General features: G+C 35.9%; 1 protein-coding gene and 1 pseudogene across 17 annotated transcripts in view; both read left to right on the top strand.

Annotated features, from left to right (window-relative positions):
• The first annotated feature begins 7,309 nt into the window (after positions 1–7,309).
• Positions 7,310–18,284, top strand: part of ROBO2 (roundabout guidance receptor 2) — a 1,322,570-nt gene continuing 1,311,595 nt past the window's right edge. For 4 of the 17 annotated variants that reach the window (XM_046002529.1, XM_046002535.1, XM_046002526.1 and 1 more), the window contains exon 1: positions 7,311–7,462. In XM_046002529.1, coding sequence (XP_045858485.1) covers positions 7,333–7,462 — 130 coding nt within the window. In that variant the 5' untranslated portion in view covers positions 7,311–7,332. Of the gene's footprint in view, positions 7,463–18,284 lie in introns of all 17 variants that reach the window. The other 13 variants (XM_046002541.1, XM_046002534.1, XM_046002540.1 and 10 more) reach the window with 7 other exon arrangements.
• On the top strand, positions 11,241–11,407 carry LOC123941016 (annotated as a pseudogene).

Here is an 18,284-nt window from a genome sequence, read left to right as displayed (position 1 = left end):
TATAGGTTTGGGTATGCTTAAGTAGATTCCAAGGCACATTCTCTAGAAAACCACTAGGATGTCTCTTTAGGACCCATATTCTGCCTTCTTTATAGAAAACTTATATAATCACTTATAGTTTAGGTTAAAGATGAGTTAACATAGGCTAGAAATTCATTTCATTTTCTCAGGAATTCCCTAAACATACTAAATTTCACTGAAAGCATTTTATACTTTACACTAATTTTATTTTATTAAAATGTATATGAGCATAATGACTAGGTGTTATAAAGCAAACCCAGACAAAATTTTCCTTTCAAGATCATTATTGAACACTGAAGTAGGACTGCATTATCAGAGATACCTGGAACAGAGTTTTGCTATTGTTTTGTTTTTGTTTTTGTTTATGTAGTCTCCATGCCCAACATAGGGCTCAAACTCATAATGCTGAGACTAAAAGGTTCACATTCTACTGATTGAGCCCGCCAAATGCCCTAAAGGAGATGTTTTTAAAACCCATGTACCCAGCTCCCACACGACTTGCTGAATCAACACCGCACTTGTACCCTAAGAAACTTCCTTTTTCTTAAAGGGATGGAATCCCCAAATTTTAGCTTGTCACATGGCTCTCCAGAATGAAAACTTCACTCTCCAGCTTCCTCTGTAGCTAGCTTTGGCCATGCGATGTCTTCATGCAAATGGACCCACCAACATTTGGAACCAATCATCATGGCTTTCACTTAGCCTGAATTTAGCCACAGAAATCCTCCCCTTTGGGACAGGTCTCGGGACACCCTCGATTACTGCAAACTATGAAAAATACAAATAGAATTACCCTTCAAAACACGCTTATGTGGAGCAAAACATCAAGTTGTCTTTCTCAGTAAAAGGTTTTAAAAGCATATTATGAAGTAAAACCACAACTAGAAACTTCCAATAAAGGCACATGTAGCTCAGTTGGGTTTTTTATTTTATTTTTCTATGAAAAGGGAAAAATGACAAAAATAAAATGCAATATTAGGTCTTCATTTGAAAGTGCAACTTACCAGCTTGCACCAATCTCTTTATAGAGTCACCCCTCCCTTGCTGTCTCCTGTACTGTAGGCTAATAGGAGGAGAGCCCCAGGTATGGCAGGGTCTTAAGTCAAAGGGAATCAGAGATGTTCATGCTATAGGAATCCCTGGCAAAAGAAAAAGGAATGAAAATACTTCTAAATACATCTCAGCAGTAAAAACAAATTATTTTTTTTTAATTAACTACAGATTTAAATTATCCAGAGTTAATTTTGCAACCATGATACAACTGAAATCGTTATCCAGTACATATTTGACCTGGTACATATGTAACTGCACTAATTTGACCTTGGAAATAAAATTAACATGTATGTTACCTTGTACAAAAACAAGTGATGTTTCCCTTCTTTAGCCTGTGGAATGATTTGAATTTACAGTAGAAGATAGAGAAGTACTGTATTATATAAAATACCTCATTGTTTCTATTTAAGGAAAACATAACATGACATTGAAACATTCATGTGTATTTTGACTTGCATAGTCAAAATAGAATGCTCAACAATTAAAGAGTAATACCAAAGTAATTAATGACAACCATGTATGTATGTAGGCATATATTAATGAACTTAGCTCTGGACCTTCAAGTTAATCAGGTTAATGCTATGGCTAATTTATAACTTTCTCCTGCATTAAATTCCCACTAAAATTTTGTTCTGGTGGTCTATTAATGGAGTATATAAATATATTAATAATAGTGCAACCTATAGTTAGTAGAAAATAATCACTGCTATCATTTTAAGAGAGAAAGTAGTTGGAGAACCAGACAGCTAAGTTTGCCTCCATGATGTTCTCTGGTGTTTGAGTAACAAGGGAACACAAGAATTTCCTGTACAAGAGTGATTTTTACTGATCTACACATGTATATCACTGAGCCCCTTCCAGCATTCCAGTCAAGAAAATCTGCCACTTCTTTGTCCTGATGTAAGGTGTTCAGGGAGATGAGTGATTTATCTCATTTGTAAATGAATTATAGTAGGATAAATGGGAGGCTTCCTTTGAAACATAAGAATATGAATAGGAAATTTTTTGTTAGTGTGTAGGAGAATGCTCTGGTAATGAGTATTCTGTGATTATCTTGCAGCCTATCAAGTAGATCATTTGTTCTGGTCATACTTAAGTGAAACAATGGCTTGAGGAATCATCTAATGGTCAGACAAACCAAAGACAGCTCAGAGTTTCTCAGCTTTGGCACCATTGATATTTTGGCCAAATTTTTCTTTGTTGTGGGTACTGTCCTTGTCATAAGATGTTTGGCAGCACCACTGGCCTCCAGCCACTGTATATGCTAGTAGTATCCACACCTCATTATGACAACCAAAAATGTCTCAGAACATTGCCAGATGTCCCCTGGGGTGAGGGTATAATTGCCCCTGATTAAGAACCACCTAGTTACCTAATGACCAAAGTTAACAGGATTTTCAGAAAAGGAATTGGCTGAATCTGTAACTGCAATTGATGAAGTGAGTATAATTTATGAGATTAAAAAAAAATACCGATATAAAAAAAAACTAATGTTTTTCAAATGCTTAGTAACATTTTTGGGTTGTACACTCATTAGGAGGTGTTTTATCTTGTATATTTTCAATTACTAAAAGCATAGCGGAATAGCTCACATTACACCATTGTTACCTAGTATTAGAGATTAATGAGGTTTCTTGTTAAGAAAGTAAATAAAAGATAAGATTGTATTTAGTGCACATAAATAGTAAGATGTCATTAGAATAGAATAAATAGTGGCATTAGAATAAAAATGAGTATAACTGCTAAGGTATCTAAATCTTGTTTAATGATGTCAAAGTTGGAGCAGATATTAACAGGTCAGGCAAACTGAATTTATAAAAACATATATAAGCAAGAGAGCTGAAACACTGGGGCAATGTTCATTCCTTCTTGTATATATTTTGTCACCAAATTCTTAAAGATATAAACATCTTGACGATAGGTCTTATTAAGCTTTGTCTTATTAATCTTAAAATACCTCGCATTTTCTGTGGCTCAAAATATGTAATTATTAAATATCTGTTGAATTAATTATCTCTTCCTATTTATTTACACTGTTTAGTTTCATTTGCAAATATATCTTGCTTGGTATATTGCTATCTTTCTACATAAGTTTTTTTTTTTTTTTCTTTGCTTCTAATTTCATTCTCCACCATACTACCGCCAATTTTTTCTTTTTTTTTTGAAAACTCATTTGGGTCATATAATTTCCTTGATTTAAACTCATAATTGACTTCCTATCACTGAGAAAAATCCTAAGACCTTTGGCAATAAGCATATTCAAAATTTTAATCTAGCCCCAGTCTACCATTGCTACCTCGTCTCCCACTGCTTACCCATGTGCTCAGATGCTCAGCCATGCTGTCCTTGCAGTTCTTAGGAGTCGGGCTTTCTTGCATCTCTGTCACTATGTTCATGCAATTCCCTCAACCTGGTTTCTTCTCTGCCTCTTGCCTGGTTTGACCCATTCTTAGATAGATATATTCATCGCTTGATTCTTAGTCAAAAGATCGGCTTTTCTGCATAAAGTGTCCCAGCTGAACCAAGTCTTTCACTACACTTTGTTTTCTTTTTTTTTTTTTAAAGATTTTATTTATTTATTTGACAGAGAGAGAGATCACAAGTAGGCAGAGAGGCAAGCAGAGAGAGAGGAGGAAGCAGGCTCCCCGCGGAGCAGAGAGCCCGATGCGGGGCTCGATCCCAGGACTCCGAGATCACGACCCGAGCCGAAGGCAGCGGCTTAATCCACTGAGAAACTTTGTTTTCATATATACTACCTTTTAGTACTTCTCTTCTGCAGTCTTCCTAAAAAATTTTTATGACCTACACTAAAACGTTATTATGTTGTATCATAACTGTCTATAAGTCAGGTCTGGCTGGGGTGTAATCTTTCCTTGTGTTTGACTTTGAGAACATACAGGTAGTGAAAAAGTTTATTCTGATTGCCTCTTAGGGGGCCTTCTCTGGTACCTTCATAGCCATAGACCTCCCTGCAGCTGCCAACAACCTGTGGAAGATTCCGTGTCACCCATACCATAAGACCCTCCCTCCCCGTTCCACCATCCTCTGACTTTCCAGCCCCACCGAGTACTTACGGTTTTCTCAAACCCATGCACAAGACTCCGGAAAACAAAAGTGGAATGACAAAATCTAAGGCCATACACGGTTCAAATCCTGGCTCTGTTATTAACTCACCATGTGATATTGAAGAAGTAATCGTCTGTAAAGTATGAATAATAATGGTTTAATCTCATGAGGTTGTTGTGGAAATAATGTAACTAAAATATGTAAAGCAGTTAATTAGGACCTGGCACATACTGAGTGTGCCATCGTTATTTGCTATTCTTTTATATAAAAATGTTATTTAAGAGCAAGCTGAGCTCAGAAGTGTTAAGAGAACAATTTGGTAGAGAGCATAGTACAGTGATTTGCAGAGGCTCAGAGCCGAGCCATTTAAATTCACAACAGCTCTATGACCTTTGATAAGTGACTTAACTCTGTGCCTCAGTTTTTTAAGGTACTAAAAGGAAGATCATTGCTCCTATGATCATGGGGTTTTTGTAAGGATTAAATGACATATCACATGTAAAATACTTAGAATTGGTAATAAGTTCGCTAATTTATTGTTAATAATAATGTAGCTGGAAAGGCATTTCTGTACTCATACCTATTCAAAAATTTGTCTCCACAGCCACTCCACTCAATATTTCTGTTGCTTTGAACTCTACCCGTTATTCATCCTCTTTGATATTCCCACTTATTTAAAGTTCCCCCGTATCTCTTCTGGTATCTTGAAAGCTTGAGTAGCACTTCACATTTAGTCCGATGAGTTCTGGAGGAGAATGGCCTTTCCTCCATGAGCTGAGATTTGCTACATCTAATTCCAGTACAGTTTCCCCACCACACAAAGCTGTGGGCTGGTATTTACTGGGGTCACCAACAAGGAAGCAAAGCTTGGAAATCAAAAATTTCCTTAGAGTCAAACTGGCCAACTGTATCCCCTGTCGAGGAAGGAGTGCGTTTCCTATTAACTTCAATCTGGCCCAGGCCCTTTAGAAATGTTTGACATCCCTATCAATATCCTTTCAACATGTTTAAAGCAACTTAACATTCTCTTGTTCCACCTAAAACCCAGGTGATTAAACAAGAAGAAAAAGAAAAAAAGAGAACTCCCTAATGATGAAAAGTTGTGTACTTTCTTTCGGGCTGAATGGAGCCAGCACACAGTAAATAAGTTTAGTTTTAGAATCTTCCTCAGACAGTGATGGTGCGGGAGTTGGCCAATTCATTTTACCACTTCTGTTCACATGCACTCTGTTGAAGGGAGAGGGAAAGTTGAGGTAAAAAAGATGAAGAATGTCAGGTAAAGAGAAAATAGAATTCTGAGTTAAATTCGGACTTCTACTAGAAAGCATACAGAGACATAGAATTTTAAATTTACTGTTTATAAAATAAGTCTGATATGAACTTTTGTCTTCCCTCAAAAGTTTTCAAATGACAAGTTGAATACAAGTTGATTATTATTTCTAAACTAAGGGAGAACCTGGGAATTTGTTTTGTGCATCCCATACTATATTTGACAAACATTGCTTCCTTTATATGAAAGTAAATCTTAATAACTGTATTTTCAAATTTAATGTAGTATATCTCAAAAAGATAAATTCTTTTTTTTTTTTTTTAAGATTTTATTTATTTGACAAGAGATCACAAGTAGGGAGAGAGGCAGACAGAGAGAGAGAGAGGAGGAAGCAGGATCCCTACCAAGCAGAGAGCCCGATGCGGGGCTCGATCCCAGGACCCTGGGATCATGACCTGAGCAAAAGGCAGAGGCTTTAACCCACTGAGCCACCCAGGCGCCCCAAGATAAATTCTTCTTTTAAAAGTACTTCTTCCCATAATACAGCTTGAAAAGGGCAATTTATCCCATTTTGAAAGTGGTAACATCATAAATTGGCGGTTATCATAATATAGCAATTGATTACTTTAAAGTACATAAATGCATAATTCATGCCTTGTGGCCCACTGATTAAAGGAATAAGTGACCATATAGATAATACTATGATGTAGACAGATTTCAAATATTGCCCAGAATGTTTCGATCATGCTAATTCACTTCAGGCAACAGAGACTAAATTACGTTTATTTGATTTGCCTTCACCTCCCTCCTCTTCGTCCCGGAGCAGAGTCATGTGCCTGGATGTTAATTATAACCACACCTTGTGATCCGTGATGTTTTCATAAATATAATTAAAAAAAGACAGAGAGACTTAGAGGGCTTTTTGTATTTCCATGGTGATGTACACAAACAAGTAAAAAATGTGATCCCCTGAATGTGTGATTAGCACAGCCCCGATCGAGCCTGTGTGGGTTTTTCCAAAAGTTTGCTCACAGCATTCACGGCGGGTTCATGCAGGTGACACACAGAAATGCCCAAACAAACCGACTGGAATCCAGAAGAGAACTGCAACTACTGACAACTTGCCCTGTCTGCTTTACTGTTGGAGGTAAAAATCAGACACTTGCTGTTGTTCCTCTAATAAATATTTCAGACCCTTTGATGAGTAATTAGTGCAGGCGCAATCCCCTTCTAATGGCACAAGGTGAAGGAAAGGAAAAATAAAATACGTTTTAAGTTCTGCGTCTTTTCCCACTACACCGCTGGAATCCTCGTCTATCCACACAATAGATTAACTACCCTCTGTGCATACTGTATTTTGCTCAGCCCTTAATATTCTGAAGCGGGGCTGAGCAGTCGTTATCTGCGCCGGTTCCTGGGTGATTTTCAAGCCCAGCACTACCCACCCGAGTGGCAGGGACACCGGCTTTCACTGAAGCCTTATTACTCTTAAAAGAGCAATTTGGTTGGTCGCACGGCTATTAGGATCACACAGCAGCCTGAAGGCTGTCAGTACAACAGCTTCTCATCTTTTTCACACAATCCTGACATCTTTTCTCTTTTCTGCTGGACACGGACATGACTGTTTTTATCATTTTCCATCAAGCTCACCCAAAACTCTGAGGAATCTATTCCCACTGAAAGCAAAGGGAAGATCAGAAATTATTTTCGAGCTCCTGGAGCTGGAGCAGAGCTGACTGCGTGCTGAGAGGAGCCGGATCCGTGAGAAATGTAGCTTGGCTCAGGGCTACATCAGGGAGCTGCGACTTCAGCTGTGAGAGATGGCAAAACAACACCTACCTCAGGTTTTTCAATGATTAATGCTATTTTAATAACCAGGAGGGAAGAGGATGTGAGAGATTTTGTGACATTAACTTGTGGCAATGTTATCATTAGAGAAAGTGAGGAAATTGACTAGACTTGAACTTTTCTTCGTTTTGATGCTCTTTTTCTCTGGACCCACTCTGAGCAAGCTGACTCGGACCCCCTGGAAAGGAAAACCTTGGAAAGGGGGTAAGTGATGAAAGTTTTGCGTTAAAGATCTAAATGGAGTTAGCAGGGCTGATCAATGGCAACTTGAGGACAGCTAAAGGTAGAGCAGCTGCGTCTGCTGGAAATCGGATTTTTATTTCAGGAAAGACGATCTGTGCTGTAGGTGGCGAGGAAGAAGAGTTCTTTCTGTGTATTGATATAAATATATGTCTTTTGCGATTTTTGGCTTTCGGGGCTATGGAAGCATGGCAAGGATTGTTTCCAGCAGGGAGGATCTAGGGCCAGACGCGTGGTACTCTAGTGCAAGCATATGGGTGGTATCCTTAGGAAGCTGCATTATTTTTAAAAAAAGAAATGGGTCCTGAATATGTTAGATGCTTGAATTGTTTGGCAGATTTTGTGAACTGGTCAGAGGGCTGCCTGAGGAGGGGCATGGGATGAAATGCAGCGCCACCGACACTAATTTGCTGGCCGTCTCGATCAGCGTTGATGTGATAATAAAGATAAATTGCATTAACTTTATTGAAAAAAAAATCTGCTGAATAAGAACAAGCCTTTCGGTACTTTGGAGACTGGAAATCCATTTTCTTCTGCTGTCGGGAAATTCAGATGAGATGAGGGAGAATTTATGGTACTTTGACCCTGCCTTTTTGTAAAGTTCAGTTGATTCTGCTTTTCCTGAATGAATGCCGTTTGTTTATACTAAATACAAGTTACCAGCGTATCTGTTCTGTGAATGCTCTAAGCCAAACGATGCTGCAGAAATAGCCCCTAAGAGACTTTCTGAACTCTGTTTGCATGTTTGGGGAAAAATCCTGATGGGAGATGTTGGAGGATTTTGCTTTGCAGAAGCATTTCTTTTCACCTAACATTTTTCTCTCAGCTTGGGAAACGTTTTCTGGGTTTCCCCACCTTCTGCTGTACTGTCAACGGTATGATGTGAGGTTAAGGAGAAGCATGAACATTAACAAGAAGTTTTAATAATTCATCACAACATCTCAGCAGGATTTTCTAAATACAAGAGCCCCTTCAGTTTGATCTTCCTGTTTCTCCTTTTGTTGCATTAAAGATATTACAAATCTTCAATCTCTAGTACCTTCAAGGGAAAAGTTCCAACAGGCACTTAGCTTAGATGGTTGGTGCAGATGTACTCCTGAGGAGTGGAGCTTCAAATTATCTTTGGGCATTGTAAATTATATCACCACATTACTGTATTTCCTCGTGTTATCAGCGTGTGTTGTGTGTGTGGAGGGGGTGAGGGGATTTTGCAAACTGCAAGCTGTTATTTATGTTAGCCTGCATGGCAGCTTTTTGGTAGCTTGGGATCTAGAGATGTATGGTGTGTTATCAACTCCAGGGGATGTCAAAAGTGTTAACTTGTACTTCCTATCTAATTTTTTCAAAGACAGTCTGCACCTCCAGCTTGTAAAAGTACTACCATTTCCTGTGATAAACTTTAGCTGTCGACTTTGGAGCTCTAGCTACCCAGGGAGAAAGTTAGATGCATGCAAGGCTTGGGAAAAATTGTTAACCTAGTCAGAAAGGTTTATTTCAAAATATTTGCATGTGTTCCTAAGTGTTTATTCATTCCACACAGCTTTAAATACAGATGCATTGGATTGCATTTGTAAATCAGGTCTGAAATGTTTCGTCTTTGAACATATGACTACTTTTTCCAATGTGCTCTAACTAGCTCAGCTAGAAATTTGCTAGCTCTGCTGTATGATGATGATATGACTCAGTCAAGTTCAGGAATAGGCAATCATAGCAACATATTTCATTCATCATTAAAAGGGTTTGTATATTTTAGAAAGGTTGGGCCAGTCACTAGAAAACTTTAAAGGTGCTGACCATTCTTTAAAATTATTTTCTTTTCAGTGTCTCTTTTTGTCATGGTACATGCATTGCATAAATATTTCCCACACATTCTGAGTTCCTGCACAGTAGTTTTACCTTGATATGCATATGTACATGCTGTAAATATTTATTCATTCATGAGCTTGGCTATTGATGGCTGTGTGTTATCTTTTGATGGGTTGTAAAATTCTGTTACTTTTCCCTTGGCATATTATGAAGTCTTCTGAAACATATTTTTACAATTTTTCAGCATTATTTTCCTTTTCAGGAAGTAGGGGCCATTATTATTTTGTAGAATACCTACCAGAAGTATACGTATTAATGGAGTAGGCTGAAGGCGGAAAATGAGGGTTCTTAAATGAAACACTATGGCCAGAGGCAAAAAGGATCAAAGTTCAAAACACAAATAAATTTTGAAGAAGGTGATTTTAAGTACTTAAAAAAAAATTGCTTCATATCAATGATTGATTGAAGCGTCTCTGCTTTAGAGAAAGATCTTTAAAACTGATGCTCTTTTTTCAAAAATCCTGGAAAAAGTAATAATAACAAAACAACAGAGTTTTCTTCTGAAAAAAAAATTTTTTTAACTCACATTGGCTATGTGCATTTGTCTTAATCTGATTGAGCAGCTGTCAACCTCCATATGGCAACCTGCCCACGCTGACAATTTCCATTTTTGTTGTATTAGCAGGAACCACCATCCTGAGAGAGGGGGTTACTGGGGCAGGGCCAGGGAGTAGTAGCTTCACAGATCAATGGTAGCTATGGCCTGTGAGGGGTGGTACAGACAGCACGAGGCCGGGCAGCTCAAAACAGGTATCTCTAAGCTGACTTGTAGAACATTTGGAAAAAATGCCGATTGTTGTTGGCTGCCAAGGGATTTTTAAGCTCATCAATGAACATGAATCTCAAATATAGGTTAATAGGCCAGCAAGTTTTCCCTGAGGCACATGCTTTTCTATTTAATCACAATATATGAACTTCTTAAGGGAAGGCAGGTGTCTCATCTGATTATTTCAGAGCATCGCATATGTGATCATAAGTTTGCATTCATGATAAACTAACCAGAAATCCTGACTACAGTGCTGACATCATCCTCATTAGGATTAAAAGACCTAATTATTTTGCATTCAATTACTCTCACTGAGAAGACATCTAAAAGATGTAAAGAGTTCCATTCCAATGACTGTAACTTTACAGAGAAGTTCACATTGTAGAGAGTCAATATATGTAACAAAAAGAATTTTTAAAAAATCTCTCTCTCATAATTTCTGCTATTGGAATTTAGAATTTAAGCCAAGTTTTAACACTTACAGTTACTATTGAAGGGAGAAATTAGGAGGTAAATAAGTGTAAATAGAAAAATAGGTGCAAAAGGTATAAATAGTTAAAGCCAGACCCAAGGTAAGTCAAAACATTAAACACCTGGTGGAGCGCAAACACTGATCAATTAGAACAACCCTTATCAAAGGAAGGGGCGGGACCAATTTTGCTTGCAGTTAATGCCGCATCCACTCTTCCACTTGACCTTGACTCCATCTGACCCTCCCATAAGTGGGTGTTGAGTTCATTCAAGCTTCTCAGCAATGACCTAAGAATTAAACTATGGCAATTGAGCATAAAACTTTTGATGATTCAAAAGATCCTTTCACAAATCACTCATACTTGCTTCCTCTTAAAATTTTGTCAGTCAGTTGCCTGTGTTTGTCTTTACTAAACAAAGAAATCCGCTCTGGCAGTTATGACCCCCCTCTCTAGGAAGGGTTTGAGTGTATTAAAAGCATATACTATAGCATTGTTTCAACTCATGGTACATTGAAGACTGATACGAGGATATTTTGAATGCCATTTTAGATTTTCTTGTAATTATTTGCACGGTCCTGCATAATATATTGGCAATTATTTAGGGATTTGGAGCAATGTTTTAAAGTTTTTTGACCCTAGCTTTGCGCAGTGGCAGTATCGTAGCCAATGAGGTTTATCCGAGGCGCGATTATTGCTAATTAAAGTTTTTTGACCTGAAAAGTTTGCTGTTGTTGTTGTTTTAAATCTTAACCATGTGCTGCTGTCTACTACCTACAAGACGTTTTTATGATACTGATTCTGACATCTTTCCCAGTTATGTGAGCTGGTAAGAAAACCTGCTTTGTTTGAGCAAACAACCTCAATACCTTATGTACTAAATAAAGGTTTTCATTTATAAAATTTGCATACTGATGGTTTACTCTTTCACAAACACCAGAATAGACTTCCTGGTTTAAAGAAATGAACAGATCATTTAGTCTTTGAAATTTTTCCTGGAATGCCCCTTTGCCACTACACTAGCTCTGACTGCCAGATCAAAGACCCCTCAACTACATACCAAAAGTAATATTCCATCTTTTAAATGACCAGGGCATTTAATTTAGATCAGAGGACAGTTTCAGTTTTTACAATACTTTGTTGTTGCACGTCTCTGTTTTTTGTTTACCACTTTAGAAGTTATTTGAAGAGAAATTTTGTCTTTGCTTCAATTAGCAGGCAATCCTACATGTAGTAAATGCCCAATAATTTGATGAATGAGCAGAGTATATGAGATATTAAACTGGTAATAAAATATTCTATGACTATAGTGTTAATTACACATTTCTTATTTCTAACTATATCTTACCTTTCTAATGTTGGGAAATCATTTTTATCACTACCCTTTTACTACATCATTTAAATTTCAGTTTTAATTTTAGAAAAATATGAACGTATTTATAGTATTATAAAACTTAGAAAATTCTGGCAGACTGACGTAGAAAGTAGTGCAGTAAGGAAAAAAGAAAGCAACGTTGTTGTTCAAAAGTAATTTATAATGTGAGACTGAATCTGGAAACCGAACTATATGAATATTCATGAAAAATGTAGAGTGTTTTTTGCACTGTGTATAATCACCACTTCTGTTTTTCATTTGTTTAAATTATTTAATCTCCATCTGTATGCAATAAATAGATTTAATACCTTATCTTTCCTACAACTGAAGAGTAAATTCCAAAGCCAAGTCTGAAATGAGTATTTTTTTTTCCCTACATGTTCAAAAAATTATCAGAGTATTTTTTAGATATAGAAATTAAGGAGGAATGTGCTTAACAACTTGATGAAGATTTGTTGTAAAATTTGCTCATGTTCTCTGGCTGGTATTATTTGAAAAATAGCATTTGATAAATTCAGCAAAATACATGTGAGATTTTGGTAAGAAAAAAAATGGTTCCTGAGAACAGTTGTCTTTTTTCACCTTACAAATTATGACTTGAATATGTTAATTCAACCACAACCACTTTTGTCTAACTTTTATTCAAATTGACGATTTCACTTTTAACCTCAAAATTTTATTTTAGTTATCTGTTATTAATATAATGTGTTTTTTTGCATGTGATTAAAACACCCTAAGATTTCAGGTCATACTTCCTAAAATGCATATTTTACTGGATGACAAACAGAAGAAAAATTGGAAAGACTTTTTAAGTATTTTTTATATTAGAAAATAGATGAAAAAAAAGCTCAGAACTTAACTGACAAATAGAATACACACTTTCATCAAAAAGGGGGAAAACTATTGCCCGGGAAGTAGAGTGCTGATTCATTTTGAAGAGTATGGTTTTGGGACCTGTCTATCTTTCATAAAGTCAGATTATGCCTATGAAAAACTGTGATCTGAAAATAAGTGAATGCACAGCAACCATCCTTATCCTTATATGTGCAAGTTCCAACATGTGTATAACCATTAGCCCCACCCGAGTCCATTCCAGGGGGAGGGTTCATCAGCCAGATTCCATGAAGAAAACTTTATTCAGGAAATCGAAGGCATATAAATATTTTTAAAGAGGATATTTAATTTTACAAAGTGAGACAGGCTGACAGTAATAAAATGCCTTGGCTATATTAGTGTTGGGGTTCATGAAGCCATAGTTAAGATCATGTCAGCACTTACATTATAAGCTACATTTTCAAAGGGTTTACAACTGAGCCATAAAATTTTGCTTCAGGATGGATCACAGCTGCATTAGGCCTTGGTCAGAGAGCAGTTTCATTTTCTTAGTTTTGAAATGCAAACCTTCAACCTTCAAAGTTATTTGAATGTCAAAAAAAAAAAAAAAAAGAAGAAGAAGCAAAGAAAGTAAAATAAAGTTATGTTCATAGGCTTTGTTTCTTAAAAAGAATTAGAAGTTCAAAATATAATTCAAAGAGTGGTAAGAGTTTGTATCAAGTGTAAGTAAATTAAATATTATATGTATCAAATAGTGATCTTGATCAGTCACGACTGTGGATCTTTCATCTGTTAAATTATTGTTTGATTAAGAAACCATGTCATCAATGGTGAGGGCTGTGAAGTGTGTAAACCTGGTGATTCACAGACCTGTACCCCTGGGGCTAATAATACATTATATGTTTATAAAAGAATTAAAAAAAAAAAGAAAGAAAGAAACCATGGTCATCAAAACAACAGATAGTTATTCTGAAAAGAAGAGAGAAGAAGCACATTGTATCTAAAGGCCATCATGTTTTCAGAGACCAGAGCTTAGGGCCTCATCTAAAGTTGTCCTTCAAGTCACTCAGCCATACCAGTCCATAGGATTACCTTTATTTAGGAGTAAAATTTAAGAAAAGGAAGTGAAGGATCACAGTTCCAGCATTATAATGTTAAAAATCAAATCAAAATTTCAGAGTCCCTAAGTGGTACCTAAAAATGATACACAACATCACAAAAGAAAGAGAACTCTTTCCTGATTCCACAAAGCCATTTATTAAGATGGTACTCAAAGCTTAATCTCATAAAAACACTAAAAAGCTGTGATACATACAGATTTCCACCTTCCAGGAACCTGTAATTTATGATTATAAGGATTTTTTTTTTTTTTTTTTTTTTTTTTTGGTGGTGGGTGGTTGGGGAGGAAAGGTGATTTTTTTTTGCCCCTCTTTAATTAGCATGTCTCCAGCTAAGGTAAGTGACAGTGCTGTTAAAAACAAAACTAAAGTTGGGCTTGGTGTTATTTTAAGGGTGAAGGGGAGAGGGGTAAAATATCCAAAATTTATTCTGAAGTCATCTTCTCTTTATATCATACCCAAACCTCAGATAGGGTGAATTTTGGTAAGCCCTAGCATTCAATCTGTTCCACAAATCACTTTCTAACTGCTGGATGATTTATACTGATTTTTATTTGTGTGTGTGTGTGTGTGTGTGTGTGTGTGTGTGTGTGTGTGTCTTGTCTTTTCCATTTGTGCTCTTTTTCTTTTTTTTTTAAATGAGAAAACAGTGACTTTCAAAGTACAAAAAAATCATTCCTATTACTGTTTTTGTGATATCTTACAGTATCTTTAGCTATTTAATGGCTGTGACAGTTCACCTTAAAATATAAATTTTAAATATCTATTTAGGAACTTTGGTCTGTGGAGAGGCATGGTGAGTGACATGGTCTAGGAATAAGAAGGGAAGAGCCCCTATACTTGATAACAAGGAGAAAATAATTGTGAGCCCATTAGTTTTTAGGCTACATGTGGTTTATAGTTAACAGATTCATTTTGAAATCTAGTACAACTTGCTGATCAAAACAAACTTATACATCATATTAATCCTACAGTGTATGCTTTATATTCCATTTTATAATGGAGCTCTTTGGTAGAAATAAGTGAGATATTAGCCAATAATAGTATGCAGACACAATAAGAAAAATTATGTATACATTGACGAATAATGTTTATCTGAATGGTTACATTTTGAATTCTGTCTCTGTACAAAATGCTAAATTAATAAGTCTATATTCTCACGTAAAGAAAATATTTCCCTGGTATTATTATTCAGGAAAATACAAAGATTTAATGAATAAACTCAATACTGACAATTTATAGCTTTTGATATGTTGCCAGAATAAGTATAGAAATCCGTTCCTTCTGTCAATTTATGAAGAGTTCACCACATAGACTATTAGGATAGACCCTACATATGCTTAGTAGAATCCCTTTCATATCAGTGTCAAAAGCTCTGTCATCAGAGAAGCCGTTATCATGCTGGGCAAAGTCCAAGATTATGTTCTGGAGACAGGGGCACATCATGAAATCTCTAATGTAATAGCTGGCAGCTAATAAAGAATTTATTTTAGGGCAATTCAGAATGTAACTGAAGTGCCTTCCAGAATCCATAGGGGCCTAAGAATTGCTTCTGGCTAACTAGTATGGATTTTCATTTATCTAACAGAATGTCCCACTCCTGTTTGGGGACTGCATGGACCAGTTGTAGAGACACATGCAGGGATTTAGGGCTGAGGTTGTTGATTACCAAGTGTGATGAGTTAAACTTGACGCACTGTTAGAGAACTGTGCTGATCGTGCATTTCTATTCAAGGTCCCCCCCGCAAAATGTTAGGTAACTTGTACATTCAAAGTGGAACAGTATGCATTGTGCTATTAGCAAAATGTATGTCCATCAACTATACCCTCGTACTATGCTTACCCGTATGTAGGATACCTGAAATGTACACCTTCATTCAAATATTTATTGGATGCTCCCAAGCAAAACTTTTAATTTTAATGATAAGCATAAGGATATGTTTGGAAAAATAACCAGTATAATACATGCATTATTAATTATGTGTCTCGTTTTTTTAAGGGCTTTGAATAGGGAAATAGAAAAGGGAAAGATATTTTAAATGATAACCACAATAAGGAAGACAAGAAAATATAGAGCTAATGCTACATATAGCTAAGTTGGTTTCTTTCCTTTTTTTTTTTTCTTTTTTACTTTAGCACATACTCTGTGCTAGGTTCTGTGTTATGTAATATCTTTGAATTCTGTAACTTAGTACCTACATCTACCCTAGCCAAAAGGTATCATTATTTTTATCATCCTTGTTTGTTATACGAGAGTAACAACTTGATTAAAGTTACCAAGTTATGTGTTTTTGAGCCAGGGACTCAACCCAGGCAAACCGTAACATACATTTAGAGGACAGTCGAGTAACCAACCAGACTGTGATGGGCAGCATGTTGAGAATTAGTGGGAAATAACAGCAGAATCAGTTAAATGTAGTTTTGACAGTCATGGAGAAGAAACAGAATTTAGAATTTAGGATTGGAAACAAGGGGCCATCGTAGAATTTGGCAAGACAAGTCATATGATGACTACAATAATATTTAGGGGAACAACATGCAATGCCAGTTACCTCAGTGATTTTGGCAGAAACCTGTCACCGCCTCATTATATTTGCAAGATTCACATTTTGAAAGCTTAGAAACAAAAGCAGTGACACAGAATCATCCAGTAGAATAAAAGTTCAAGCTATGCTGTTGGCCTCCTCTCACTGGGAAAAATTTAATATATAATGTCACTGTTGGTGAAAAATTTCCACTGAAAGCTATTTGCCTTATATATATATGTTATATATATATAATGTATGTTGTGTAGAACATCTTCTGAAGTGGTTTGACAGTTCAAAATACTTTGTATCAAAGTTATTAAGTAATTTTTCATTATCACTGTAATAAATTAGTCTGTGTGTATGTGTGTGTGTATATAAATTAGCATGTAAATATATGAGTATATCACATATGTAACTAAATATAAATCATTTATAATTGCTGCATTTAAATATGTGAGTATAAATTAGGCCATTTATCAGTTATAAGTTATACAGTTTTATAGAAGTTTCATAGAAATACAAACATGTAGCTTGAAGTCTCAATATACATATTCGAAAAAAGAGTTCTTCATATCATAATTAAACTACTGGATGATCTTTAAGATTTACTGTTATAATTTTAAGTCTTAAATATATATGAGAGCATTCTTTTATTCATGGATGGATACACTAGCTAAGTAATTTGAAAGTGGTAACATATTTTTCCAAAGCAAAAATTTAACTTACAATTATTAATTTTAAAAACACAATATGAGGGGCGCCTGGGTGGCTCAGTGGGTTAAGCCTCTGCCTTCGGGTCAGGTCGTGGTCTCGGGGTCCTGGGATCCAGCCCCATATCGGGCTTTCTACTCAGCAGGGAGCCTGCTTCCCCCTCCCCCTGCCTGCCTCTCTGCCTACTTGGGATCTCTCTCTCTTTCTCTGTCAAATAAATAACTAATCTTAAAAACAAAACAAAACAAAAAACACAACATGAAGTTCCTGGAAATCCATTTGACTTACAACTATTGTCTCCTTTCGGTTAGATCTGACTGAATTATTAAGAACTAAATGATCAATAGATACATTGAAAAGACACATTTTTATGTATTTTATTGCAGCCTAAATTCTTATGATTTCGATTACAAATATCTTGGCTTCAGTATCCTGCAGATATCTTTATAAGGCAATTAAAGCAGTCTTATGATGTGGTAGCTCACGTTTGCTACACTTATTTGAGATTGTCATCAAAAAACAAGACCTCAAATGTCTGCTCATACCTCTGTCATTCATTAGCTGTGGACTCTGGTGGCCGGGTTGACTTGTTTAATTCTCAACATTCTCACAGTGTTATTTTGTATGGAACTAATAAGATAGCATATGTAAAGCAACTAGTAATAGTTTTTTAATAAATATTTTCTTCAGAAAAAAATAAATATAAATTCGAATCTTCTATTTATTACTATTAGCACACACAGAAAAAAGCAAAGGCTAATTGCTAACATTTACTGAGCCCTCCATGTATGCCAACATGTGTAAACGCTTTCCATGCAAAATCTTTTAAAATCCTATGTCTATATATTAGGCCTTACTTTTTCTCTTACATTATGACTCAAATAGCCAAATCTGTTTTTCCCTCTTCATTTGAATTCATCAATCTATATTTTAGGCTCATTAAAGATGTAAAAATGTTAGACATATATATATTTTTAAAATTAGCCAAATAAAATGCAATCACTCTTTAGTATGTCAATAAATCAAATAATAATATCACATCTGGTTTAGAAAAAGGTAAGTGTATCCATGATTAAGAGGATATGCAAGAAATATTGATAGTGTAGAAAAAAACAAAA

The sequence above is a fragment of the Meles meles genome, chromosome 4, assembly GCF_922984935.1.
Source record: "Meles meles chromosome 4, mMelMel3.1 paternal haplotype, whole genome shotgun sequence".
Lineage (NCBI taxonomy): Eukaryota > Metazoa > Chordata > Mammalia > Carnivora > Mustelidae > Meles > Meles meles.
Note: the sequence above shows the minus strand (reverse complement) of the source record. Positions and strands in the feature narration are given on the sequence as shown.